Genomic DNA, 27,965 nt, shown 5'->3' with positions numbered 1-27,965 from the left:
GCTACCTATCCGGCACTTGTGTTTCCAGCACAAAGCCCACAACCAGCTTATGTTCTGCACCAGGACTGTAGGCACTCCCCCTCCAGAGGCTCTTTAGATGCCTCACTATTACATCCCATGTTTGGAACCTTTACTGTCGATAAACGCTCTGTTTACACACTGACTGCTAACAGGCGCCACCAGGGGCATCATCATTGCTCTTTGGCAGCAGTCTTCATCTGAGTGTCCTGTTTCCTCCAGCCTTGATCTTCCCAGGACTCCATGCCACTGTACTGGTAGTGCTATTATGAAACATTGACTCTCCATTTGTGCTAGTGTGATCATTGGGCCGATGTAGCTATGGACTTGATTCTGTTACTCATATTATTTTAGTTGTTATTGTATTTGACATTGAACTCGGATTTGTTGTGTTCCTGTTATAAAAGCATACTTCATTGAAGCCTGGGAATTGTCACTCATCAATCACTAATGTGTGTGTAGCTACAACAGAGAATACAAAAATGTTCTTCAACATTCTGTGAGAGTGGTTCTTCTGAAAGGTGACTGAAGATGTTATTGACTTCAGCTTTTAATCATATTGTTAAACTGAATTTAATTTAGCTTTGAATTTCATCGTTGTAGGGTGGTAATTCAATGATCATACTCTGCTGCAGTAAGAACTTTTTATATACCAGGGCAGTGGTACATGAGGAGGGAAAATGGTGTTAGCACTCTGATTACTAAATAGCAAAATCAAAAAGTTCATTTTTAAATTTGAGCATATTTCAAAATCAGTAGGACAGTTTACATTGATTCTTACATTATACTGACTGGTACAGACTTGATCTCAAAAAGTCTGGCCCAAAAACTGCCACACAACTCTACAAAGACTGCCTCATGTTGTCACTGTTATGTCATCTTAAAAAATATTTCAGGAATCGAAAGTATAATGTTATATTACTGAAGGCATAATATTAACTGATTACAATCAAACGTTGTAATTATGGAAAAAATTTACACTCATCCAGGATCTCTATAAATTAGAAAAACTACTTTGGAATAAAAAATTTAAGAATGTGTTACAATCTGTGTATGATATTATACTGTGTTACATTTTATAACAATTATTTTAACTAATCTTTTAAATTACATCCAAATAACAACAGGAAATTAATTACTCTCGTAATTTAGGTATTCACATGAAATGATCACTCCCACCTTTTGGTGTGAAGAAATGTTAAAAGTTCATTTCCAAAAATGTAAACATGTTTACAACTGCAAGAATTTTCTTTAAACTCTTAATTTGCATAAGAAAATTAAATAAGCGGCTTAAAGCTACATAAACAAGCACCAGAAGTTGAATAAAAGATAATGTCATAGTAAAACATATGAATACACAAATTAGACACTCTACATAATGAGCAATTATAATACACAGTTGTGGTATCAGGTATCCTGTTTGACTTGATATTGGGAGATGCAGTAAATGTTTTCCAACTCTGCCACATTATATCCTCCTCGTCTTCGTATCAACAGCCATTGTCACAACAATGAGTTAAGTGCGCAGCAGGTGTTACTCAGTAAATTCAGCACTGCTCTTCATTTTCACCTTTCTCTTGTGCTTTCTTATGATATAATTTTATGAAGTGTAATTTATTTGCACTCCAATTCGTAAAATACTAAACGGCCTTTGAGTTCACAACACTGCAGCTGTTCATTGATGATGTAGGCATGTTACGAAGCATTTTTCATAAGTATGATTATCTATTTACTATACATTGTGTCATGAGTTGTGTGAATTGAATGTTTGTAATGTGCCGAAAAACTTTATTCTGTTTCTCTCTGTGCAATACTTTTTATATTGTAATGTGCTACATTTTGAAATTGTGTGCTTCATTTTAATTCATCCTGTATTTTAGAGCCTTCCCAATTCGAAGTGAATCTGAACAAATCTTGATCCATATGTGGCAGTTACTTTTTAAACATTACACACACACACACACACACACACACACACACACACACACACACACTCAGAGTGTTGGGTTGGGGGGGGGGGGGGGTGGCAGGTCAGTAATTCACCTCACGTTTAGGCCAGGATAACTCCCATCTGTGCAGCTCAGAAAAGTTGGTGGTGACGGGAAGGATACAGACGGCATAGGTTGTGAAGTAGCCATTGAAATCCCGCATGTTGTGCTCTGCTGCATTTTGTGCCATGGGGTGGACCACCTGGTTTTTGGCAACAGTTTGGCAGTGGCCATTCCTTCCAATTGACAGCTAGTGGTTGTCATGCTGTGCAGGGGTTGCAGCAGAGCTGGTATATAACATGGCTGCTTTTACAGGTGGCCCAGCCTCTGATGGGGTACAATAAGCATGTGACGGGACTAGAGAAGGTGGTGCTGGGTGGATGGTTTGGGGAGGTCTTGCATCTGGGTCTTCCGCAAGGGTATGATTCCTGTTGCAGGAAATTGGGGGAGGGAGTGGCATAGGGATGGACTAGGATATTGTGGAGGTTGGGTGGGTGGCATAACACCACTTTGGGAGGGGTTGGAATTATTTTGGGTTGGATGTCCCTCATTTCAGGGCATGATGATAGATAATCAAAGCCCTGACGAAGGATGTGGTTCGCCCATTCCTGTCCAGGTTGGTACTGGGTGACAAGGTGGCTGCATCTTTGTTGTAGGTTCTTGGGATGGATGTGGGGATCAAGTATGTGTGAGGATATGGCACAGGAGAGCTGTTTGCGATTTAGGTCTGGAGGGTATTGTCTGTGTGAGAAGGCTTTTGTGAGGCCTTCAGTATACTGGGCGAGAGAGTACTCATCGCTGCAGAGGCATCTACCATGGGTGTGAACTTAAACAGCAGTCATTCTTTCATTTATTGTAGACACAACTTGCAGTGGGTTAAGAACAGATCAACTTAGTATTGGTGTGAGGTAATTGAACTTGAATTTAAGCAAACCAGATAGAACGGAGTTTGAAAAAAAGGGAGCTCGGATCGAGCTGCCGAGTTGCCTTCGTGTGTGTGAGATGTACTTGCTTGTGTGAATGAATGGCATATTTTTCTCTTTCTTTTACTGATGTAGACTGTGGCCGAAAGCTTGTGTGTGTCTTTTTATTTGTGCTGCCTGTAACTTAATGTGCCATCTTTACGTAAATAGCAGGACATTCTTGTTCTTTAGTCTGTTGAAAAGTTTCGTTCCCTTATATTGGGGAATCTGAGAATATAATATTAATCAGTGAAGAGGAAGTATAAAACTATCTTCATTTTTTGTTCTATATGAATTATCAAAATTATTTTTCTTGGTTAATTCTGCTTTACTATATAACAAGATGTTTAGAGAGGGGTATTGAATGGAAAGTTCCAGCAAAAGCAAAAATAAACAAATATAAATAAAAAGTGGTTGATATAATTCCCTTGGATGTGCAGCACACAGTACTGACCCTCGAAGATTCAGAATACACAGTATTTTACCAGAGCTTCTCCAGAAACAGTGCCATACTATCTTACTGATGTAATGTAATTGTGGTACACAGTTTTCTGTGTTTCCAATGTTGTGGCACTGGATAATATTTGAATTTGCAAAAGCAAAGCTACATAACTTACTTAAGAGGTATCCAATTTGCACATTCCAGTTTAATTTCCTTTGTAGATAAGTCATAGAAATTTGACATGTTCTACTTCATCTGCAGCCTTGTTTTTATGAAGTGTTTTAATTTGCAGGGATTTTTATTGTTGGATCCAGTTGTTGAGACATTCACAGTCAACCCAGTAAGCTGTACCCAGGTTTCCAAGTTGTCAATTGTATTTGAAGTGCAGTGAGATATTTTACTGCTTCATGATTTTTAGTTAAAACACACAAACACACACACACACACACACACACACACACACACACACACACACACACACCTGCAAACTGAACTGATGGAGAGTTAACATTGATGGGCAAATCACTAATATAGAACAGAGGAAGAATATGATGGACAATAGAGCCCTGAGGAGCTTCATGTGCTACTGGTCTTCTTTTTAAAGGAGAGTTTTCTGTGTTTGAGACAGTTACTCTTTGCCATCTGTTATGTAGACATGAAGTAAGCCATCATAGCATTGTGGCTCTTGTTAGATAATTATCTAATTGGTGAATTAACAGGGTGTGGTTTATAAATTGAAGGTCTTTGTGAGAGCAGAGAGACAATTCCTGCCATTTTTATTATTCTTGTCTGTTGAAGTGTTAATCTTGTCAAGAGAGTTATTTATTGCATCTTGATTGAAGCTGTTATCAGAATCAAGTTATTGTAATGTCAGTCACAAACTACAGACAAATTTTGTTACACTGCTGTTGCAGAACATTAATGTATGCCTTTAAACTCCGAAATCCAGCAAAATGTCAAGCAAGCTTTGATATGTCATTGTTTCAGGGCCTGTCAGCACCACGTGATCGACTAGTTACAGAATTCACTACCGACATGTTCAGTGCTGAACGAAACTACTCAGAACATGGACCTAAAGCTTCTGGTGGAAGCTCATTGAAACAAGAGCAGCAGAATGAATTTGGTGAACAGTCAGGAGAATATCAAAGAGTAAAACAAGAAGTATCATTTGAGTATGATATTTTCAAGAATGATATGAACCCTGTAGAAGAGTCTGAATACAATTCTAACTCGCAGATGTCCAAAGGTCTGAACTTTTTGATTTTGCACCGTTACTACATTAAATAATTATATTTTTTGGGCTATTACTTTTCTTGCTTTTATCATTATTGAAAAATTGTTGTCCATGTTGATACTTAGTTTAATTATTTGTGTAAAACTAAACTCCGCATGAACATGCCATGTAGGGCCAACGGAACTGACCAGCTGCTGTATCATCCTGGACCGACTGGCATCACTGGATGCAGATATAGAAGGGCATATGGTTTGCACACTGCTCTCCCGGGAGACTGAGTTATTTGTGTAAGGGGCAGTCAAATGAAAGTAAGACAGGTGGAAAAAAGTCAGTAAACTGTTTATTATTTCAGAAGTAATCACCGTAACTGTTAATACATTTATGAGACGAGACGGTCAGTGCCTTCATTAAAAAATGTTTGCGGTTGGCTACGGAACCACAATTGTACTCAGGCATGCCCTTTTTCATCTGAAGCAAAGTGACGGCAATGAATGTTTTTCTTTAGGACTTCAAAAATTTGGAAATCATATGGGGAGAGATCGGGACTGTATGGAGGATGTGGGAAGGCTTCCCAACAGGACTTCTGCAGCATAGTCAGAACACTGTCTGCCCACATGTTGCTGAAGTTGTTTTGACTACATTGCAGAAGTTTCACTGGGAAGTCCTTACATATCCTCAATACAGTCCCAATCTCTCTCCATGCGGTTTCCATATTTTTGGAGCCCTGAAGAAAGACATTCGTGACCATCGATTTGTGTCAGGTGAAGAGATGCATGTCTGTGTGTAATCATGGTTCCATAAGCAACCACAAACATTTTTCCATGAAAGTACTGACCGTCTTGTGACACAGTGAGATAAATGTATTAACACTTATGACAATTACTTTTGAAATATAAACAGTTTACTTAGTTTTCTCCATCTGTCTTGTTTTCATTTGACTACCCCTTATGATTTCTACGCATCGTAATTGCCACATCTTGCTATGATGTGCAGTGAATCAGTTTAGAATTATAATATGTTAATTTTATGATCTATTAACTTTTTAATGCGCTGTGTAGTTAGTCAAAAATTTGTGTGTGTGAATAACTCACTATTTTCTCTGTAACACGAAGACTAGTATTGTATCTAGGAATGTTACTGTTGTTTTCAAGCTTTATTCAAACTGTGATCGATTATTGACAGCGAACTTAATAATGGACTAAATATATTGTGAGGCTGTTGGTAATATGCTCTACTGTTTAAAGAGCTGTCTACAAGAGATTCTAGAGTGAACGCCACATATTATCTTTATAACACCCTCCTTTGTAACAAACATGCTCTTCATTAACAATGAAGTGCTTCATAATATGGTGCCATAAGACGACAGTAAATAAAAATAAAAGAAGTAAGCCAACATTGGGACCTTTTCTTCTCTGATATTATCTATATGCTGAGCATAAATGTTTGATACTTTGGCACGAGCCTGAGCGTATCTCGAGCCACATCGCTGTGTTAGGAAGACTGCACCAGAGTACAGCTTGGGCCACGGTTTTCTCAGTTGGTGAGCCACCTGTCACCTGAAAAGTGGACTCAGTTTGTATGAGAACAATGTCTGGATGTCTCACTACCTGTCCCATAACCGATGCTGCCTTCTGTTGCCAGTTTCTAGAATTTTTTTGAAAGAAACATTAGTGAACACTGAATTGCTGTTGATAATTTCCAAGCCATCGTATGATCGTAGGGATGTAATTTTGTGTGCGTACTTCTTAGGTTTCACAGTTTGCTGTAACTCTGCTACTAATATGTCATTTTGATAAGTGAGTGAGAAATTTTGAGCACAAGAGGAAAAAATTGGTCAGTAACTCACCTTTCACTTTTTTTTGAAGGATAATTATACTTTCTGTTATCATTATTTTAAAATTTATAATCTATCAAAGAAATAAAGTAAATATGAAAAGTAAATTTGAAGCTTCGTCCATTTGCAGTATGTATTACTCTTGAAGATACACATATGCCAGTAAAGCTTTAAATAATGACCTGTCTTCTTGGCCTGATATTCCTCTAAGTGGCCGGTCTTCAAAGTGTTAGAGCAGACTACTAGTATACATCACATGAATTGGGATTATGCCTAAGAATATGCACTGTTGAGGAGCTCACGAAGGCTACCCCAATTGTGCTAGACGTGGCCAGTTTCATAGTTATATGACATGTTTACATGTATCTTTATACATAGTTTGCAGTGTGTTGTTACATGACATATTTTTATGCTTCTGATACAATTAAATGAACCTGCTGCAAGCAACCTAAGTTGAATATTTTTGAGCCAATTGATTGATGACATCCCCACAATACTTTATGATGATATAGAAGATAACAGTTTCTGGCCTCTGCTTGCCTTCTTCATTCACTGGTACTTCAAGATGTAGTGTGCTAAGAATAATGATATTCTTGTTCTTCTTCCCTTGGTACTGTGACTGGGTGCATTCTGACTCGTCAGTCCTTTGTTTTGCGATTATGGTGGAATGTAAATCAAAATTATTCTTTTTCATGCAGTTGGGGTTTCTTGGCAAATCTTGTTCATTGTTCTCACTTACAAAAATACTGGATATTCTTGCACCGTGCTTTTCGTGTAAGTAACTGCTCACAAATTGTAATATTTTCACCAGGGTGGTAACAGTGGGTCAGTTTTCATGATCTTGTTTCATATTCTAGAAATAAGAGTGGGCTTACCAGCAGTGCTGCATTGAACTGAGGAGTTAGCAGCTTTCACTCAGTTAATACTAGGCAGAAATCCAATCTGCATGTGGATTGCACTTACTTGACTCTTGTGCAGAAAGGAGTGCAGTATTCTGCTGCATCCATTTTCAATAAGCTACCACAAGAACTCAAAAATCTTAGCAGTAGCCCAAACTCTTTTAAGTCTAAACTGAAGAGTTTCCTCATGGCTCACTCCTTCTATTCTGTCGAGGAGCTCCTGGAAGAGCTAAAAAATTAAGCAAATTCCAGTGTTACATTGTTGATTTTCTTTATTTAAACTTGCGACTTGTCACCTGAATGTTTTCTTATATTTCATTTTATCTGTTTCTAATATCGTGTTATGATTTCATGTATTGACTCGTTCCATGACCATGGAGACTTCTCCTTAATTTGGTCCCACGGAACAATAAATAAATAAATAAAAAATAAATGACTTTCCATCAAAATGGAGGAATCTGATAAGTTTAAAGAATCTGTTTCTTGCTGTTGTATTGCTCAGAAAATTATACCCCCATGAAAGTGACCAAAGCTCGTCCAAGGAAACATCTTCATCAAAAAAAGCACCTCGAGTTACATGACAGCAATCATTTTTTCTCAATTCCTCCAATGATATGGTCCACGTGGTGTTTCTTTTATTTCATCCTAAGCATTTGATTCCATGTATTTTTATCATACACAGCATCAGTTTATCAAAAGTAAGTCAGAAGGCAGTGATGATGTAGTCATCCATTTGGTGGCTGGCTCATGCAGTGAGCTCTCCCCTCTCCTTCAGGACGCTCAAGGCAGCCCTTCCTTCAAGCGACAGGTGCTAGTGACCTTCCATTCCATTCTCTCTCTAGCTGCCATCTTCAGTGTTGCTCCAGTTGACTCCTGAGACTGTGGTGGAAAATATTGAGAGACAACTACTTACTGTAAATGCTCTCATTTTTGTTATCTTCGCTATTAGCTGTCACTGGCTGAAAATTACCATCTGAATCTGATAAATCACTTTCTGGCTCACTATCTGAGTTCTCCAGTATATACTAGGTCTCTTTATTGATAAGACTACTAACTAATGAGCCAAGTAACAGCAGCAACATAGAAACCTTTCTGACAATATATTATCATTGTTTGAGGCAGCAATTGTTTACCAAAGAAAAATGCAATGCAACTACCTTTGCAACTATGAGAACAGCTATATTTGAGAAGGGGCTATGCCTGGAGTCAGTTGATCTGTCCCACTTCATGAAATCGTGAAAATTTTGTGAAGTGCAATACACTGTTGTCACAAGTAGGAGAAATGAGGAAAAGTCATGAAGTTTGGCAGAAAGATGTTAAAAACTAAATTTGTTATTGTGTAAATGTAGGTTGCAAGATGTTCTTTGACCCTTTTTGCTGTTCTAGTGTTAAATATTTTGGCTACCTGAATACCATAATTTATTTTTTAGCTGTTTTCTTTAATAACAAAGTCCTTACATTTCTTAACTTATATCCCTCTTTCTCTTTGAACTATTTCCATGCAGATTTAATTTCATTATCTGAATAATTAATTCCAGATATTATATAGAATTTATTGATTTTTCAATCACCCTTCACTAAGTCAAATCAGTATTACTTGTGAGTATTCCTACTTTTCCTTCAGGATACTTCGATTTCTTTTGTAATGAAAGACTTTTTTGTTTCGTTTTGATGCCAAACTTTGTTTTCTCAGCAAAGCAGCTGTTAAGGATTCACATAAACCCATCGTCAAATATATTAAACTTGGAATTGACATCTGCCACGACTGTTCAGTTGGCTTCCTTTAAGACTACTTTTTAAACTTTCTGGTGTCTCTTCATTTACTTCAACAATTTTCCATGCCAATAATTTACAATAATCAGCTAGGTCATTAAGTGTGGCCAGTTGTGCATCATGATCAAAGAGGCCAGGGAAACAGTGTGATCACATCATGAAACACAAGAAATATGTGCATAATGTACTTTTGTTATTAACATGTGTGTTTGTTTTTTGTTACAGAAGCTGTGAAGACTAGATTAACAGCTTTGGAAGCAGAGTTAGCTGATTTGCGAACACGACGGCAACAGCAGGAGCTAGAAATAGCTAACATAGAAAATCATGCTCTTCGAGTGAGGTTTCTAGATATCCTTGACAATTTATTGGCAGAACAACTTGAAAAGGAACAAGAGGTAATATTGGCACATTTCATTTAGTTGTGTAGACTAATTAGCTAGGAATAGTCAGCTGTCATTAGTAACATGTTGTACAATGTTCAGTTGTGTTTTTATGTCTCTGTTTGCTATCGATATCTCCACTGTACCGTAAGTAGATATATTTACCGTATTTACTCGAATCTAAGCCGCACTTTTTTTCCGGTTTTTGTAATCCAAAAAACCGCCTGCGCCTTAGAATCGAGTGCAAAGCAAGCTGCAATTCTGAAAAAAGTTGGTGGGTGCCGCCAAAACTTACTTCTGCCGTCAATTATATGTAGCGCTACACAGGCATGCTTTGTAGACACAAAGATAAATACTGGCGCCAAAACCTCTGCGTCAGTAAATAAATTTAAAAAAAAGAAGTGGAAGACGAGCTATCTTCTGCGTCCCGAGTTTCGACCACTGCATTTTCGTATATTATCCAATGAAGTAAATACAAATTCCGTATTGTTCATCTTCAAATGTAGCAGCATTTCAATGTACTACGAAAATCCGACTGGCAAGACTGTTTGGGATGTTTGTCAATATGGCCAACTCTACGTTCTGAATTTTTTTCCTATCTGTGAGAAGAGATGGTTGCTAATAGGAACTTTATAAATTGTGAATCACATGCAGTATTCTCGTCATCATAAGAGGGATACGCATATAAACATTTTGCCATGTATTGTTTCATGTTTGCTACTATCTCATTTAAATCCTGTCTGCCTAATAAACTACGAAACTAGACTGAGACAATCACTGCATGTGATTCACGTGCTTGACTGCTATGGCACCAAGTTTCAGTAATAGCATAGTGAGGGTCTCCAGGTTCAGGCATTTTAGTTTGTAAATTGTGAATAAAACAGTGCTTCATATTTGGATTGTATGAAACAACCATTGATAAAACTTAACACATTTTAATATTGAACTGTGAGGAAAGATATCCAACACACAAACTTTGACTTCACTCACATTTGTACAAGGTGTGAGCAAAAAGTAACAGGTATTTTTGTTTTTCTGTAATTATCTGTATCTATTCATCATTAACAACAACTTTGTCTCCTTCAAAGTAATACCATGCCAGTGCTTTTGTGATCTTGGAAGGACTTCTAGAACTCAGATTTCATTATGGTATTCAGCCCCTTGAGCGATTCTGTTTTTATCTCATCAATGGTGTGGCAAAATAACATCCTGTCATAGTTCTCTTCAGCATCAGGAGTAGAAAAAAAGTCACAGGGGGCCATGTTTTGTAATACAGTGACTGAGGCAACCTAAGGGTTCCATTTTTTGCCAAAAGATCATGAACGAACATTGATGTGTGAGCAGGAGCATTATTGCGAAGGAATTGTCTGTGTGGTTTTGCCTCAGTTCTGGTTGTTTTCTTCAGATTGATTCATGCAGATGGTGCATAACTTCCAGGTATTATTCCTTGGGAGGTATTCCTTTTTGGCTGTATAACCATAATTCAGGAACTCATGATGTACTATTCCTTGTAATCAAAGAAAGCAGTGAGAAGAACCTTGACATGCGACCAAACTTGATTATGATGATGATGATTATTATTATTATTATTATTATTATTATTATTATTATTATTTTTATTTTGTGGCTCTCCAGGCAGTTTCCATTGGGATGACTGGGCCTTGGTTTTGATATCGTACCCATATCCCTATATTTTGTCACTTGCTATAACCTTCTTTAGACGTTCTGGATTGTTGTTCACTTCATTCAGCAATTCCTGAGCAATGTTTTTTGTGTCATTGTTTTTGGCCAGAATTAAACTAGTTCAGAAAAGCTTTACTGCTACACGTTTTGTGCCCAGAACATTGGAAAAAATTGTTTTGAGATGAGCCAAAGGATTTGCTGACTTATCAGCACCCTTTCTGATGGTGATCTGGTGATTTTCTAGAACCATTTTCTTTACTTCTTCCACATTGTCATCAGTAACTGATATGGTAGGGGCCTCCAGAGCGCTCGTTCATTTTCAACATCTTCTCGACCCCCTTCGAAATGTTTATACCACTTACAAACTATTGTCTTACTCCTAGTACATTTACCAAAAGCCACAGTCAACACTTTGAATGCGGTGCTGCAGATTATTTCTTTTTTCAAGCAAATTTTAATGCAAATTGTTTGATCCATTTTGAAAGTAAAAATTCGCTAAGCACTCGAAAACACACATAACCTGTTTGGCTTTCAACAATTAACTGTATATTCAAAACAACTGAAAATGGGAACATGCATCAGGATCATGTGTACCAACAAGATTAAAAAAATTGGATGTATAAAGTTCACAAAATTAAAAAAATCCACGTTACTTTTTTTATCACACTTTGTATGAATATCTATTTCAGAAATGCATGATGTGTTGTCAAGGGAGATGTGCATGATTGACATAATGTTTCAACAGAGTTATTGACAGTCAAGAACCACTCTCAATTTTTCACAGCTAACCAGTTGAGACCATTTTATTTTTCATTTTCCTTCCATTAATCCTGAAACTGACCAGTACTTTCGAAACCAGTGCATTATGAAAATTTGAAAATGAGTAGAATCATTAGTAATATTATTGAATCATTTTTGAGAGTATATGTTTCTTTGTGTGACCAGAGTTTCATTTACTAATATTTAATTCAGGAATGTTTACTCGGTTTTATGCAGTTATACCCTTTTTATTTCAGTATCAAGAACTCACGTCGTTAATACAAATGCATGAGGCCCAAGGAGAAAACAACAAGCAAGGTTCATCTGCATAAAATGTAACAGTATTCTTCAGATTATTTTATTATTTGTTAGCTGTTTCAATGATTGTGTATATTTCTCTGCTACAATAAATTACAATTAAAGAGTGTCTGTTTTTATTGGAACACTGTATGTTTTTTTAAATTTTTCTGTAAAAATAATGATTCAAATTAGGTTTTGTAATACAGCTGAATAATGTCATATGTGCAGCTTATTGAAATTATACAACTATATACAAGATAATGACAAAATTCCTTCGGAATGATATTGTCACTGCTTTCAGGTGAGGTACGCTGCTGTTTTTGTTGTAAATTTATGAGTGTGACACAAAAAGTATTTCTCCAATCCCACAAAATTCATCCACAGGCAGCCACAATTCATTTTCTGCAGAGAGCTCTGAAGGTGGTGTCCTGAAAGTATACATGATCAGTTAATATATTAAAACAAAGATTCCAAGACTTACCAAGCGGGAAAGCGCCGGCAGACAGGCACATGAACAAAACACACACACAGAATTACGAGCTTTCGCAACTGGCAGTTGCTTCGTCAGGAAAGAGGGAAGGAGAGGGAAATATATGTGATCAACTAATATGAATGTTGTGCGTACACTGTGTGCGAGCTGTCGCCGGTGTTGCACAGGAACCAGTACCCCATATGCAGGCCTGAATCACTGCATGACCCACTGGCTCATTGCTAAGATTTGGCATATTGGTTTTAGGTGCAGCCTCAGAAAGAAGTCCAAGAATATCCTTGTATCATTTGGCACATTACACTGGTGTGTCAGAAGTCACTGCTCATAAATCTGCGTGCAAACCAAATCCCTACGGAATAATAACATTGCAGTGACTGACCTAGTCAGGTACTGTTGTTAGATGTCAGTATTACAGCTGTCTGTTGCCATCTGCGTGTTATGGGAGATGTTAATCTTGAATTGCTCTTCTATAAAGAAGCATGGCTGTAATGTGAACTTGTAAACAGTGAGTGTTGGAGTTCCAAAAAATCCTCATCAGTTAAATCAAGATCCTGTGCATGATTTGAAAAGAGGTGTGTGGTGAGAAATTAGTGCAACATGAATTCTTGGGCTTCTTTCCATGGTTGTTTTTAATTCTCTTAGTTCATGAGTGGTAAAAACTGGTTTCTTACCTGCCCAATCAGTGGGCAGCAGCATCATACAGTAGTATCAGTTCTGGTGCATCACCTGAGTCAACTCTTGCTTGTATGTGAAACAGCCTCTGTTCATTGGCTATATGTGTCCCAATAAAGCATGCAAAAAATTACTGTACAGATGAACATTTGTGACTAGTTTAAATTGGTTGCTGGAAAGGGACTCAAACCCAGATCCATGCCTGTCATAGGCTGTGTACTACCAACTATGTTATCAACGCATAGGTCGTGGAACAGTTGAAAGTTTTATTTTGTCACGTGTTTTGAACCATACCTTCCATGTTTCAAAGGTTCAGAGTAAACAAATTGCCACCTGAAACATTAAGGTAAGGATGGATAGTGAAATTGGTATTTCACTGCCTCTAAAAGACAGGGATCCAATTTAGTCATTGTCAAGCATAAATTTTGATGTGGTGCAAGTGTCAATTTTGCTGCTAAAGAGTAGAAAAAGTAATCTTATTTAATGCACAGTAGTTTCTTACCCAAAAGTTATCCAATGCAAAGTTGTTAATTGATGGTTGTACTATCTTACAGTAATAGTCACAAGAAAAGCCAAATGCTGCATTAATTGCTATAAAAATGTTATTTTTTATTTTATTTATGTATTTTATTTATTTATTTTTGATAAAATAGGTAGTTTGTTGGAGTAGTTAATAATACTGTACTGCATCCATAATAATAAGCAAAAATGTTCCCAGCTCTTGTTGATTCCATTGCATTACAAAAAAAGTTAGTGGAATTTGTAGATATAATAATTAAATGAAGGAACAAAATGTGTAGTGGAAATTTTGCTGTTGTATAACACACGGAGGGGTACACCTTTACGACCACTACAGACCACAAGATTGAATGTTGCCTGGTGGCATTGCAGGCATGTAGCACGGTGGGGAGCGTACAGGAAGCTGAGGTAAGTGGGGAATCATTTAGCATTTACACAGGCTGCAAATGGTGAAATCCACCAACATAACTGACATTGACAATGGCAGATTTTTATGGCTGACCACTTGGGAATGAGCACCTCAGAAATGGCAAAGCTGGACAGCTATTCACATGCTACTTTTGTGAACATCTATGGAAATTGGTGTGACAGTGAAAGCCTGAGTAAGGAACAAGGCACTGAATGTCCACACCTCATCGCAAAACTTGGTGGTTGGAAGCTTGCCTGCTCTTTGAAGCAGGATAGGTGGCAGTCTGTGGCAGGTGTGATGACAGAGTTCAGTTGCTGGTGCAGGTGTAAGTGTTTTGGGGTGCATCGTTATGCGAACATTGCTGAACGTGGGGCTACACACCAGATGGTCCTTAATGTGATCCGTGTTGACCCAATAACATTGTCAGTTATGAGTGCAGTAGGTATGCAATCGTGGAGATTGGACTATGGAGTGGAAAAATGTCACTTGATTGGATGAATCACGTGTTGTATTACACATCAGGCATCGTGTCCAGATATGCTGTGATCCAAGAGAAAGGCTACTCGAGACATGCATCTTGCCGTGGGTGCAGGTGGTTGTGAGTAGTATCATGGTTTGGGGGAAATTCACCTGAGCCTCCATGAAACCTGTGGTATTAACTGAAGGCAACATGATAGCTGTAGACTATCTGAACATTAATGTGGATCACCTTTATCTCTTCATACTTGTCTTCCATGATAATAGTGGCACCTTCCAATAGGATAACTGTCTGACTCTGGACTTACATTTGTGCAATGACAACTGCACAAACCCGTTCTGAACACGATGGAACCCATCTGAGATGCTACTGGACGCTAGCTCCATGTGCAGACCTCCAGCTCAAAATGTTTGGAAATTGTGCAGAATCGTCTGGTGCCACAAACATCTAGAAATGTCCTATGGACTTGTTGAATTAGAACCATGCAGAATTTCCACTATATTCCACTTGAAAGGTGTACCAACACACTTATAATCAGATGGTCACAACATTGTGGCTGATCAGTGTGTATTTGATAGACATTGATATTGACATTGTACTTGTGATCCATGCCTGCTAAACATTCACACAAAACTATTCAGATCCAGTGTGACATTTCTCTCCACAGTCTGTCTTAACCCTATTTGGTCATTCCCAGTTGTACCCAGGACATTGCAACATTTGATTTAGTATTGTGGTTTGGCATTTTTCGGTCTGCACAACTCTCTTCAGTTCAGTAGAATCGTGGTGTCAGCATTGTGTACCCTTTGCCATTTGTTCTTGGTATGAAGGACATGCATAGGTCCATTGGCTGTTTGCACTTAAAGGGCCAGTCTAGTCTGAATGGGAATGACAGAAGAGAGGGATGAGAATTCTTAATACCTATTATGCAGTTGTATAATTGACAGGTACTGCAAATTTGCTGTGAACTACATTACAATACCATGCAGAAAGAAATTGAAGATTTAGTTGATACTAAAAGGGTCAAAAATTACAATGACCAACAGAAAGGATTCATTGTTTGTTCTGTACATTACAAAGCACTTTGTGCTAAATTTGCATGTGCGGAGCACATGAAGGAATTGGTACTACAAATAGTAAAATTTTTGAAGTTGCAGGCATTATTCCACTGTTGGTTGCACTGTTGTCGATGGAATTGATAGAAGTGTGTGGAGACATTATATATTACTGCAAAGAATGCTGATTATGCCAACAGGTATACCTGGACGAGTTCTTTTAATTTAAAACCCACTGTTGTTGAATTTACAAAGGAAAAAGGCATGCAGGAATGAAAATTAGAATGTATGGAGTAGACTGCAAACCTCTCATTTTTAAGTAGACTTGCCTACACACTGTCCACAGTGAGGCATTGCAAGCTGGGAAACAACTTATACCTGATTTTGTTGGGGGTGCATTTAAAAAGAAAATCAACGTTCTGTGGAAACTGCCAATCTTACATCTGTTTGCCAGACAGACTGCCATTTCACCTGAAAGTGCCCCTGTGCATGTGCATGTGCATGTAACTGATAGACCTGAAAAATGTAATTCCTATTTTAAATCAAAATCCTTCTATGTTAAAACTGCCTAGGATTCTACAGTGTTTTCCTCAGGCAGAGTTTCCACATCTTCATAATGAGGTTGCAAAAGTGCTACAATGTTTTGATCAACATATATGTGTGAAACACCTTTTTTTATTGTGAAACTAAATAAGTCACAATTATGTTACTACATGAACACAAAAATCTGTGAAATTGTCTGCATCTGTCCGTATGCCAATCTTTTGTACCAGATAAACTTTATATTATGTCTTCAGCGCACTGAAAATGATCAAATAACACTGAAAAGTTGTTCTGTTTGTGATTTGTGTTGTTGAGTAATGGGAAACATAAAGCCACTTCACATACAGTGTAACTGCATTGCCATTTAAATGCAGTGCATTCGCAGTTTTCCCCTCTTCATGCTCAATGTACATGGCAGTGGAGGAAAGATGCAGCCAGGTTGAGTGCTATAGCACTTGTGACAGGACACAGCTCACAAGTCAAATTCTTGGCCACCCATGACTACAGGAAGCCTTTGGAGATTGAATCATTGCCCCCAGCTGTAAAAGACTCATCCTCAGTGGAAGAATAAGTCTCCCAGTTCTGTACATACCACAAATTGTAATGGAGTCATTGGTAGGGATGCTTCCACTCATGCCCCCATCCCTTCCTCTCTTCCACCCTATGCAACAGCCCCATGTTGAACCCTAGGCACTACCACCCCTCTGAACTGTCTGAAAGAGGGAGGGAAGCTAATATCCTGCCGCTCCAGCAGTATAGAGACAGACTTAGAAAGTGGCAGGTGATGTTATTTGTGTGGCACAGTTCCCTTTTAAGCTGCCGCAAGTCACATGGGAGTGACTATTGGTCTTTTACAGGAAACTGGCATTTTGAATCTCAACATTGAAGCTTTAATTATGCTAATTCTAAAATAAAACTTACCTCACTGTACTGGTCCTGAAATTGGACTTGAAACTCTGATAGTGTAAGACTGTTCTGGCTTTGTTGTTAGTACTGATTTGGGCTTGGGCTACTTGCAGCAATAATTTCAATTCTCTAAGGCATTTTAAGCCATTGCCAGGAATCGAACCTGGGCCCTTCCGTTATAGTTGGAGTCATTAATGATGGCAGTCAAGTTTAGGCTTATTCTGCACACCTACATTATGCCTTCTTTGACAGCCAATAAGCATTCAGGAGTGTTCAGAGCACTCTGCTCTGAATGCCGTAGCTAATGTAAACATTAAATGTGACCGTAGCAAATTGTTTAGTGAATTTTTATTCCATTTGTTGCAAGCTATCATCACTGATGGTGGTGGTAAATGACGCTTTCTGCCTAAGTAAGAAAGAGACATAATTTGCAGGATACATTCTTTCTTCAAGCGGAAAGCAAGAGCATGCGTCTACCGCAACTGTTGTTTGGAATTGTCAGCAATGCAGAACCGTTTGTGGATCTGACTGAAGAAAATTGCTGTGCTGATCATGGAGCAGCTACTGAAGTGGACTGATTTCCTGCTTATCACAAGCAGCTGCCTGAACCAATTTGGCTATCCGTGGACACTTCCTGAACAGGCCCGAACTTCCAAATGTCACACTGTCTACATTCCTATACCATATCCCCTCCCCCCCTACATTCATCACTTAATGCTATCAGTTTTACTCTGTATTCCTGTACCAGTGAGAATGAGACAATGAGGAATCAAGTCCCATGACATTATTGCCTAGTGTAGGGGTTCCCAAACTTTTCCTCTGATAGAACACTGAAAATCCTGGTACTTTGCTGGAACACTTTGTTTATTATGAAGGTTAATAAAATGAACAAAATATCAAAAATTTAGAAAAACTTCTTTTATTAAGCAATTACTTCAATTTTAAATCATAATTAATAGCACAAAAATCATAACAACATTTTTAAAAATGATAAAAATGTTGGAAACAAGCCACATTATTAGTAGTTATTTGCAGAGTTCTTATTCACTTCCCACAGAAACATGGTGTTCCACGAAGCACAGTTTGGGAAACCCTGGCCTCGGCATATAACATTACAAGTAAAGAAAAAATGAAGGCAGAAGTGTAAGTCTTATAAGACAAACCAGATATGGAAATTTTCTAACCCTCATATTGGCACGACATCCTGTGTCATGTACGCAGTAATTTATTTTCCCTCATAAGAACTTTTACTTCAGCATAGTTCTCCAATGTTGATCATTTCTAGACTCCCAAACTTCACATTTTACACCCAAGCTGATGTTATCATTTACCTCATGATGTTTCATAATTTGATGCAATTCCAGGCAGCAAGCAACATAGATCTGCATTTTACATATTTAAGGAACACAGGTAGGAAAGTTATTGAAATAGCATGAAAAGTCTTCACCTGACTGTATTACAACTTTTAAAAGGCACTATCCCTGTCTTTAGTATTTGTTGACTAAGATAACTTTATAGGTGCAAGTGTTCAGATGACAACTTTTACGTTAGATCAGCAGATGATCAAACAATTGAATGTTTGGATCACTATAAACCAGTCTCAACAATATCCGATCACGTCATCATTTGAAATTGATGGGTGAGAGTGATGGTAGATGTGTCTACTTACATTTTATATTTTATGTGAAAACGAGAATATTTTGTAGGCAAATGTAAGATAAATATCAAAACATTCAGAATGTGCTTGACATCGTAAGTAATTCTAGTAAAGTTATTCCAATGTCTTACGTGACCATCTTTGTTGACAGAGTTGCAACAGTTGTTAAATGCAACAGAAAAAAAATCTCTATGGAAATGTTTCCATCACAAGAGATAATCTGATCTGTAATGTCATCTTTGCAGCTGACAATATTGGTTATGTATTGAAGCTTGCAACATTCCTGAAGCAAGATTCACAGTGCTGACATTTTTTGCTAGGTATCAAGAATTCTTGAAGCCATGAGGAATCAGCATAGTTTATGGTTTCCTGAAGCCACTCTTACTATGATTAGATTAGATTAGATTAATACTTGTTCCATAGATCATGAATACGACACTTCGTAATGATGTGGAACGTGTCAGGTTAATGAAAGATGTTTGTACACGATATTACATTACACAAAGTATTGCATGACTGTAATGTTTAAGTTACTTTTTTTCCCCTCCCTTAATTTATATCTAAAAATTCAGCCAATGAGTAGAAGGATTGTCATCTACAAATTCTTTTAATTTATTATTAAATGTTATTTGACTATCTGTCAGGCTTTTGATGCTGTTTGGTAGGTGACCAAAGACGTTTGTGGCAGCATAATTTACCCCTTTCTGTGCCAAAGTCAGATTTAACCCTGCATAGTGAAGATCATCCTTTCTCCTGGTGCTATAGCTATGCACACTGCTATTACTTTTGAACTGGGTTGGATTATTAACAACAAATTTTGTAAGTGAATATATATACTGTGAGGTTACTGTGAGGATCCCTAGATCCTTAAATAGATGTATGCAGGATGACCCGTGGGTGGGCTCCAGCAATTATTCTGATTACACGTTTTTGAGCAATGAATACTTTTCTACTCAACGATGAAGTACCCCAGAATATGATGCCATATGAAAGCAGTGAATGAAAGTAGGCATAGTAAGCTAATTTACTGAAATTCTTATCACTAAAATTTGCAATAACCCTAATAGTATACATAGCTGAACTCAGACGTTTCAGCAGACCATCAATGTGTTGCTTCCAGTTTAACCTCTCATCAATGGACACACCTAAAAATTTTGAAAATTCTACCTTAGTTACAGACTTCTGTTCTAAGTCTATATTTATTACTGGAGTTGTGCCATTTACTGTACGGAACTGTATATACTGTGTTTTATCAAAATTTAAAGAGAGTCAGTTTGCTGAGAACCACTTAATAATTTTGTGAAAAACGTCATTTACAATTACATCACTTAGATCTTGGTTTTTGGATGTTATTACTATACTTGTATCATCAGCAAAAAGAACTAACTTTGCATCTTCATCAATATGGAATGGTAAGTCGTTAATGTATATCAAGAACAGTAAAGGACCCAAGACCGAACCCCGTGGGACCCCGTACTTGATAGCCTCCCAGTTTGAGGAATCAGCTGTTGTTTTAACATTACATGAACCACTTATTTCAACTTCCTGCATTCTTCCAGTTAAGTATAAATTAAACCATTTGTGCACTGCCCCCCTCAAACCATAATGATTTAGCTTATCTAAAAGAATTCTATGATTTACATAATCAAAGGCCTTTGAGAGATCACAAAAAATACCAATGGGTGATGTCCGGTTATTCAGAGCATTTAATATTTGATCAGTGAAAGCGTATATAGCATTTTCTGTTGAAAAGCCTTTCTGAAAACCAAACTGACATTTTGTTAGTACTTTATTTTTACAAATATGGGAGGCTACTCTTGAATACATTACTTTCTCAAAATTTTTTGATAGAGCTGTCAGAAGAGAGATTTGGCGATAGTTGTTGACATCCGACGTATCCCCCTTTTTATGCAATGGTTTTACAATGGCATATTTCAGTCTATCGGCGAAAACACCCTGCTCCAAAGAGCTATTACATAAGTGGCTGAGAATCCTACTTATCTGTGGGGAACAAGCTTTAAGTATCTTGCTGGAAATGCCATCAATTCCGTAAGAGCTTTTACCTTTCAGTGAGTTTATTATTTTATTGATTTCAGGCGGAGAGGTTGGTGGAAATACAGTTGTTTCAAACTGCACAGGTATGGTCTCTTCTATTAGAAGCCTTGCCTCTTCTAGTGAAGATCTAGATCCTATTTTCTCGACAACATTTAAAAAATGATTATTGAAAATATTTCCAATTTCTGATTGTTTGTTAGTACACTTGTCATTCATTTTTATGGCACTAAAGACTTCCTGTGCTCATGGTTGCCCTGTTTCCCTTTCAATAATATTCCAAATTGCTTTAATTTTATTATCAGAGTTACTGATCTCAGACATGATATACATGCTTCTGGACTTTTTAATAACTTTTCTTAGTACCGCACAATAGTTTTTATAATATTGAACAATTTCGGGGTCAGTACTCCCTCTTGCTGTTAGATACAGTTCTCTTTTACAGTTGCAAGATATTCTTATTCCTTTAGTTAGCTAAGGTTTTTTATATGTTTTCTTGGAATTATGTTGAACTATTTTCTTGGGAAAACAATTTTCAAATACCCTTAAAAATGTATCGTGAAATAGGTTAGGTTTCAAGTTTGCATCGGGTTCCATATGCACTTCATGCCAGTCTAGCTGCTTTAGGCTTTCCCTAAAGTTTGCAGTATTTATATTGTTATTTGAACGCATTGCTTTGAAATTCTGATTTTATATACTGCATGGAGCTATGTCATGTACTGTAACTAGCTGTACACCAAGATCTGAAAGACCATTATGTTTGGTCATTAGATAGGAAAAATAACATCTGTACAAGGAGACAAAAATTTCTGTTATTGATACAACATGACAAACTTCATGAAAATTAAAGAGTTTGAGTATGGTGTTTTATACAGTTCCATGATAACAACCTAGGCTGTGCAACACTTGACAATCTTCTCGGATAATTTCTTTCACACACTGCAATGTAGCATCTCTGGAAAATGCCATATGTCATGGGCACTCTTTTTTGTGATTCTTTCTCATATTTTATTGAATCCCTATTCCAGTCAATCACAGCTTTAGTGAAATACAGTTCTCATCACAATGGCACACATTTTGTGGTGAACATCCATTGTGGACAGTCCCTTGTCCCACAACAAACATACAATTATGCACTTTTTTAGGGGGGTACATTAATGTAGCACATATGCTGCAGGTCAGTAACTGTTGACTGTGGCATACTTTGTATTATATATTACCCACTTATCTGCTGTATTCTGATTTACGACTTACATATTGGTGCATCAATGTAGCATATGCATACCTATGATAAGTGCAAAGTAGAGAGAGAGAAAGAAAGAATAACACTTATCTTGGAGGGTTTAAAGAGAAAATAAATATACTAATAATGAACAAAGATGGATGATAAATTCCTGAATTACTGAGAAATTCATGTTTCTCACCTATTTTAATCTGCTTATTAAGCATTTGCTTCATTTATCTGGTGATATATATACATATGTATGTATCTTGAAACTATAATACCTGGTATCTAATCCAATAGAACCAGCGAAGCTGTCGCTGGCACCTTGAATTTTCAGCCAGCATGTGCCATCACTGTCATCGTGGTACACTTCACCAATAGTATATATATGCCTTCTTCTGAATTCAGGAGATGTATGCTGTAGTGCAGAAGAAATATTTTACAGCCTGTTCCACATATAAGAGGTTAATTACAAACTGCCGCTTACTGTCATACACAGGGTTGCCAAAATACAACTAACCTACAACCAAACACCAGTTCTAACTCTAAGCAATCACTGTTAAATATACTGATTAAGATTTTTGCATAACAAAGCTTGTTTTATGAGCTCATACACCAAAAGAAGTTGAACCAGGAAGTATTTGATGAAATGAAAAATTGAGGATCAAAATGTTACAGTACTACTACTTTCAAAGAAGCAAAATTGTATTTTCTTTGTTTGGTCTGAAAGCTTTCACTCATGCTCTGCTGAAAATTTGCAAGAATAAAGATGTAGGTCAGTCTGATCATATTCTGACATGGCTATCTTTTTAATTTCCACCTGTTCTGTTAAACACCTTTGCATTTCCTTCATACTTTTCTGCAGGTTGCTTGAGCAGTGCTTTTTAATGTTCAGACTGAATTCAATTAATTTCTTGATGATAGCTTTGCTGTTTACTGGAAACTGATGATTGGGATTTCACAAAAGAAGTTTTTCAAGAAGTAGTAACTTCTGACTAAAATCAGAAATATAGTTTTGCAGAAAAGGTTAGTTTCTGACATAAATATGCTCAAATAAACAGTGAGCAACATACACAGGAAGGATAGGTACGGGTGGAACCTCACACAGCGAGCATAATTCGTTCCAGAATCTTACTTGTAGTGTCAAATACTCATTAAGTGAAACAATTTATTCTGTATAAATTAATGTACAATATGATAAAGCGTTGCATGTAGAAAAAGTACTAAAACTTTTATCTTATACATTCCATTTCTTCAAAGAAAGTTGCACATACAGTATTATGTACTGTATTATTCACAATACATAACTAATTCAGAAAATTGCATGTACAGTATTATGTACCATATTACTCACAATACATAACTAATTCTTTTTTACTAGGAAGCTATCTATAGTCATTTGTTTTTGGCAAAAATGTGACACAGCATTATCGTCAAATAAATGTATAGTGTTTGTAGCCATTGCTTTAATGGGGTGATGATTTTCAATGTGTGATGCAACCAATTCCCATACATTCAGCATTTCTCTTACTGTGCCAGAAGATGGCTGCTTTGCTATTACCGCCTTCTCCTCCTCCCCTGAAAAACTTCTCTCGATAACTTCCTGCTGTGAACCACACTGCAACTCCATAAGCTCTTTGATGGGCATTTCTTGGCTGTGATGTTCCATAAGCTCATCAGTATCACTATTATTCACCATGCTCTTGGCCAAAGACACAATCTCGTTGACTAAAAGCTCCACAGATACTGACTCCAATGCCTCTGAGTCCCATTCGACAATGCATTCCGGACAGAGCGTCTTCCAAGCAAAAGAGAGAGTTCTCTTGATAAGACCTTCCCACACCTTTTTGGTCATCTTGACGCAGGCAACAATGTTGAAGTGACATTTCCAAAGAGAGAGATTGGTAGCTTCAGTCAACTCAGAATAGTGCCCAAAGAGTGCTTTAGTGTAGAGCTTTTTAAAGTTAGAAATAATCTACTGGTCCGTAGGCTGGAGTAACAGAGTGGTATTGGGAGGCAGAAATTGGATCTTGATGAATTGAAATTCTTCAAGGTGGTGGTCTATGGAGAATGGGCAGAAGCAATGCCCATAACAAGCAAACATGAAGTGGCAGTTATCTCAACCAACTGTTTTTTCACCTAAGGACCAAACACTTCATTTATCCAATCACAAAAAAGATTACACGCCACCCAAGCCTTGTTGTTGGACCTACACATCACATTTAACCTTCTCTTATCGACTTTACGCTTCTTGAAACCTCGTGGAGTTTCTGAATGGGTTTAATTTTCAAATCACCACCTGCATTGGCACAGAATAGCAGTGTGGTCTTTTGTTGGCTTGTGACCGGCTAATGCATTATCCTTTGCTGTTATAAAGTTATGCTTCAGCATCATTTTCCAGAACAGGCCTGTCTAGGCACAATTAAAAACCAGTTGTGGCAGATAACCCTCAATATCTACGAGCATTTTGAAGTTGATAATAAAGTTCTCTACCATCTTTGGGTTGGGGCTGGTTGCTGTGCCATACCTCAATGCTGTGGATACCGGTTCTTCTCTTAAACTTCTCGAACCACCCATGGCTTCCCTTCAGTGCTTCTTTGGCCACTGAAGATCTTGGCATCATCTAAACAAGGTTGGCAAAAATCATTCTCACCTTCTTACAAACGATGTTCTCACTAATAGTGTCGCTTTGCAATTGCTTTTCATTTATCTATATAAAGAGAAACCTTTCAACATTATCCAGAACATGAAACCTTCATTAATATACTTTTGTCACTCCCTTTGAAGCATCTATCTTCTTAATCTTGTCCTTGTCCTTGTTCTTGAGGATAGTGCAAATAGTTGATGTAGGCCAATTGTATGTGTGTACTACACACCATGTTCACATTTTTCATTGATTTTATGTTTCATTTCTAAAGTCATTTTCTTTCTCTTATGGGCATCGTATTACGGCTTTATCTTCGGATACACTTCTACAAAGGCTATTAAAGTTTGCATATGAAAAACACTGTGTGAACACAGGCTTAGAGAAATGTCCGATCGCAAGCTGCACTAAGATGGTAGCAGAAAGAGCACTAAACCCATACTGCAGTATGTACTAAAGACATTGTTCATACGCTACTGCCGACAATGAAAGGTGTTCATATTGTTGAACATTTCCTCTGCTGTGCATGAATGGCTGGTGATATCACGCTAAATCATCACTTTTTATGCGAAACATCACTCATTAAGCGAGTCATGTTTTTACAATTTGTTTTGCTCATTATGACAATTGCACATTATGGGAGGTGCTCGTTAAGTAAGGTTCCCCTGCATTGTTCGCTGTTGAAATGAACATCAGTGCATCTGTAAATTTACAATTAACAGTAGGAGCTTGAGAAGTTTACAAGGACAGTGTTCCATGTTTTTTCAGGAAGTTATTTATGTTGCAAGGAATCAGACATATAATATTAACCTGCTAGGAAGTTTCATTATACATAGTTTTTTTAACTTTCATACTAATCTTAGAAGAAAAAGTATTCTATAGCTGGTGCCACATTGAACTTCCTGTATTCCAATTCCTTCGATCTTGCCACTCCCCTCCTTGTAGTGCTCTGGCACCCATTGCATCCTGAACCTCTCAATTCCAGCTCCTCTTAGGTCATCGACACTTTCTCCTTTCTGCTGGGTTCAATTACCACCTTTCTTCGGCCATCAGCTATTGTCCATCCTTTCTAGATGTCCATATCTCTTTAGAAGTTTCACCGCTATGGTGTCTGTAATTATTTTGACAGCATATCTTCTCTAATGATGGTGTTTGGTTCATGGTCCAGCTTTGTTTTCAACAACTAAATGGTATATCACCTGTTTGGTCCTTTTGGCTATTTTGTTATTATTAAATTCAAATTCAGTTGTCGTATGGTCCTCCAGCCTTCCCCTATTTTATTATTTATGTCATCTTCATTTTTTCTGTTTGATGACATAACAGCCTGGTGCTTAAAAGACTTACATCCCCTGATCTTATGGGCTCCAACTTTGAGATCCTCAGTGGCATTGTCACCAACCTTTAAATATTCAGTTTTTGTTAAGTTAATTGTGAGGTCCCATCTTTGATATTCCTCTTTTAACTTCTGAAGCATGTACTCAGCATCATCCTGGTCTCCTGCCACAGTGACCTGATCATCAGTAAAGAGAAGTTTGTACAAGATTTCACCCACACATGGACTCCCATGCCTCAAAATTTGCACCTTCAGATGTTAAGTGTTTGCTTCACATAGATTGGTGTGTTTGTATGTTTCAGTTCTACAGGGTGTCCCAGGAGGAGTGGTCATTTGAAGCAAAAAAGTCTATTAAACATGAGCTCTATAATGCATACTTAAGACACATACTTCATCTCTGAAACTGTGAAACGAATGTCTTCTACTGCAAGCTCTTTACTTTCCAAAATTTCAGAGGAAATAGGAAAAATTGTCTTGTAAACATGGACTCTGAAATGCATATCTTAAGAGCTATGAGTACTTGTTTATTAGAAGAGGTGTATTTCATAGAAGCAAAGATGAACTATGGCTTATAGCTCTTAAGATATGTAGCCCATGTTTACTAGACTTCTTCTACTTTGAATGATCATTCCTGTCATATCGCTGAAAACTGACCATTCTACCTGGGACAACCTTGTGTATCGACTTGAATGATGGAGCGTTCAACACGTATGTTTTTGTGTAAATTTACTCAGCAAAAAATTGTGCCACAAATTTTATCTTTAAATGATGGTTGGATTTTGCTTTAAATACAAATGTATTTGTTATTCGTATTTAAAGCAAAACACAATTATAATTTAAAGACAAAGTTTGTGATGCAATTTTTTCCTTAGTAAATTTATACTTAAAGTACAAGTATGTTTTATAGTGTATATAGTATATTTTCTAGTAGAAGTATTTAAAGTATATTATACTTTCAACACAAATATATTTGTTACAAGAAGAGAATAGCTTTCGAAATGTGGTGCTACAGAAGAATGCTGAAGATCAGGTGGGTGGATGACATAAGTAATAGGAGGTACTAAACAGGATTGGGGAGAAGATAACCTTGTGGTAGACTCATTCTGAAGCATCAAGGGATCACCAGTTTAGTACTTGAGGTAAGCATGATGGGTAAAAATCATATAGGGAGACCAAGAAATGAATACAGTAAGCAGATTCAGAGAGATGTCGGTTGCAGTAGTTACTCCAAGATGAAGAGGCTTGAGTAAGATAGAGTAGCATGAAGATTTGCATCAAACCAGTCTTTGGACTGAAAACAAATAACTGCTAAGTCATTCACAAATTCTAAAGTGTTTACAAAAGCCAGTAAAAATTAAAATGAGATTAATATGTAAAATTTCATAGAACAGTCTTCCAAAGATTTAATGAAATCATTGATCAACTCGAAAGAACTACACCAATCCACAATCTATCTATCTTAAAATCATTTAGAAAGTAGCATCACAGGCTCATCAGTACATACCTTCACATTGAAACCCATGAAGGAACCATTTTTCCCCCCTTCTGTGATTACATTCAGTATTTCATTGAGATTATCTTCATAAATTTCTACTTCCTGACATTTGTAACTTGTTAGACATTGCAGTCCTTCTGATACATTAGCACCATTTAGATTATTGTAAGACTCATTTAGTCTGAAATAAAACATGTATGAAAATTATGCAAAGT

The 27,965-nt window shown here is 37.2% G+C and overlaps 2 protein-coding genes across 2 annotated transcripts in view; one reads left to right on the top strand and one right to left on the bottom strand.

The window, feature by feature from the left end:
- The window catches only part of LOC126335423 (transcription initiation factor TFIID subunit 7-like), a 47,581-nt gene extending 35,166 nt beyond the window's left edge, over window positions 1–12,415 (top strand). The window contains exons 6-8 of the mRNA XM_049998699.1: window positions 4,398–4,656; window positions 9,376–9,545; window positions 12,230–12,415. Coding sequence (XP_049854656.1) covers window positions 4,398–4,656; window positions 9,376–9,545; window positions 12,230–12,304 — 504 coding nt within the window. The 3' untranslated portion in view covers window positions 12,305–12,415. The remainder of the gene's footprint in view (window positions 1–4,397; window positions 4,657–9,375; window positions 9,546–12,229) is intronic.
- Window positions 12,317–27,965, bottom strand: part of LOC126335424 (calpain-11-like) — a 152,009-nt gene continuing 136,360 nt past the window's right edge. Inside the window, exons 6-8 of the mRNA XM_049998700.1 lie at window positions 27,760–27,931; window positions 22,560–22,696; window positions 12,317–12,700 (exon numbers count right to left, since the gene is read on the bottom strand). Of these exons, the coding sequence (XP_049854657.1) occupies window positions 12,604–12,700; window positions 22,560–22,696; window positions 27,760–27,931 (406 nt within the window). The 3' untranslated portion in view covers window positions 12,317–12,603. The remainder of the gene's footprint in view (window positions 12,701–22,559; window positions 22,697–27,759; window positions 27,932–27,965) is intronic.

This window comes from Schistocerca gregaria, chromosome 2 (assembly GCF_023897955.1).
Source record: "Schistocerca gregaria isolate iqSchGreg1 chromosome 2, iqSchGreg1.2, whole genome shotgun sequence".
Classification (NCBI taxonomy): domain Eukaryota; kingdom Metazoa; phylum Arthropoda; class Insecta; order Orthoptera; family Acrididae; genus Schistocerca; species Schistocerca gregaria.
The sequence above is the reverse complement of the archived record's forward strand: the minus strand, read 5'-3'. Positions and strand labels throughout refer to the sequence as shown.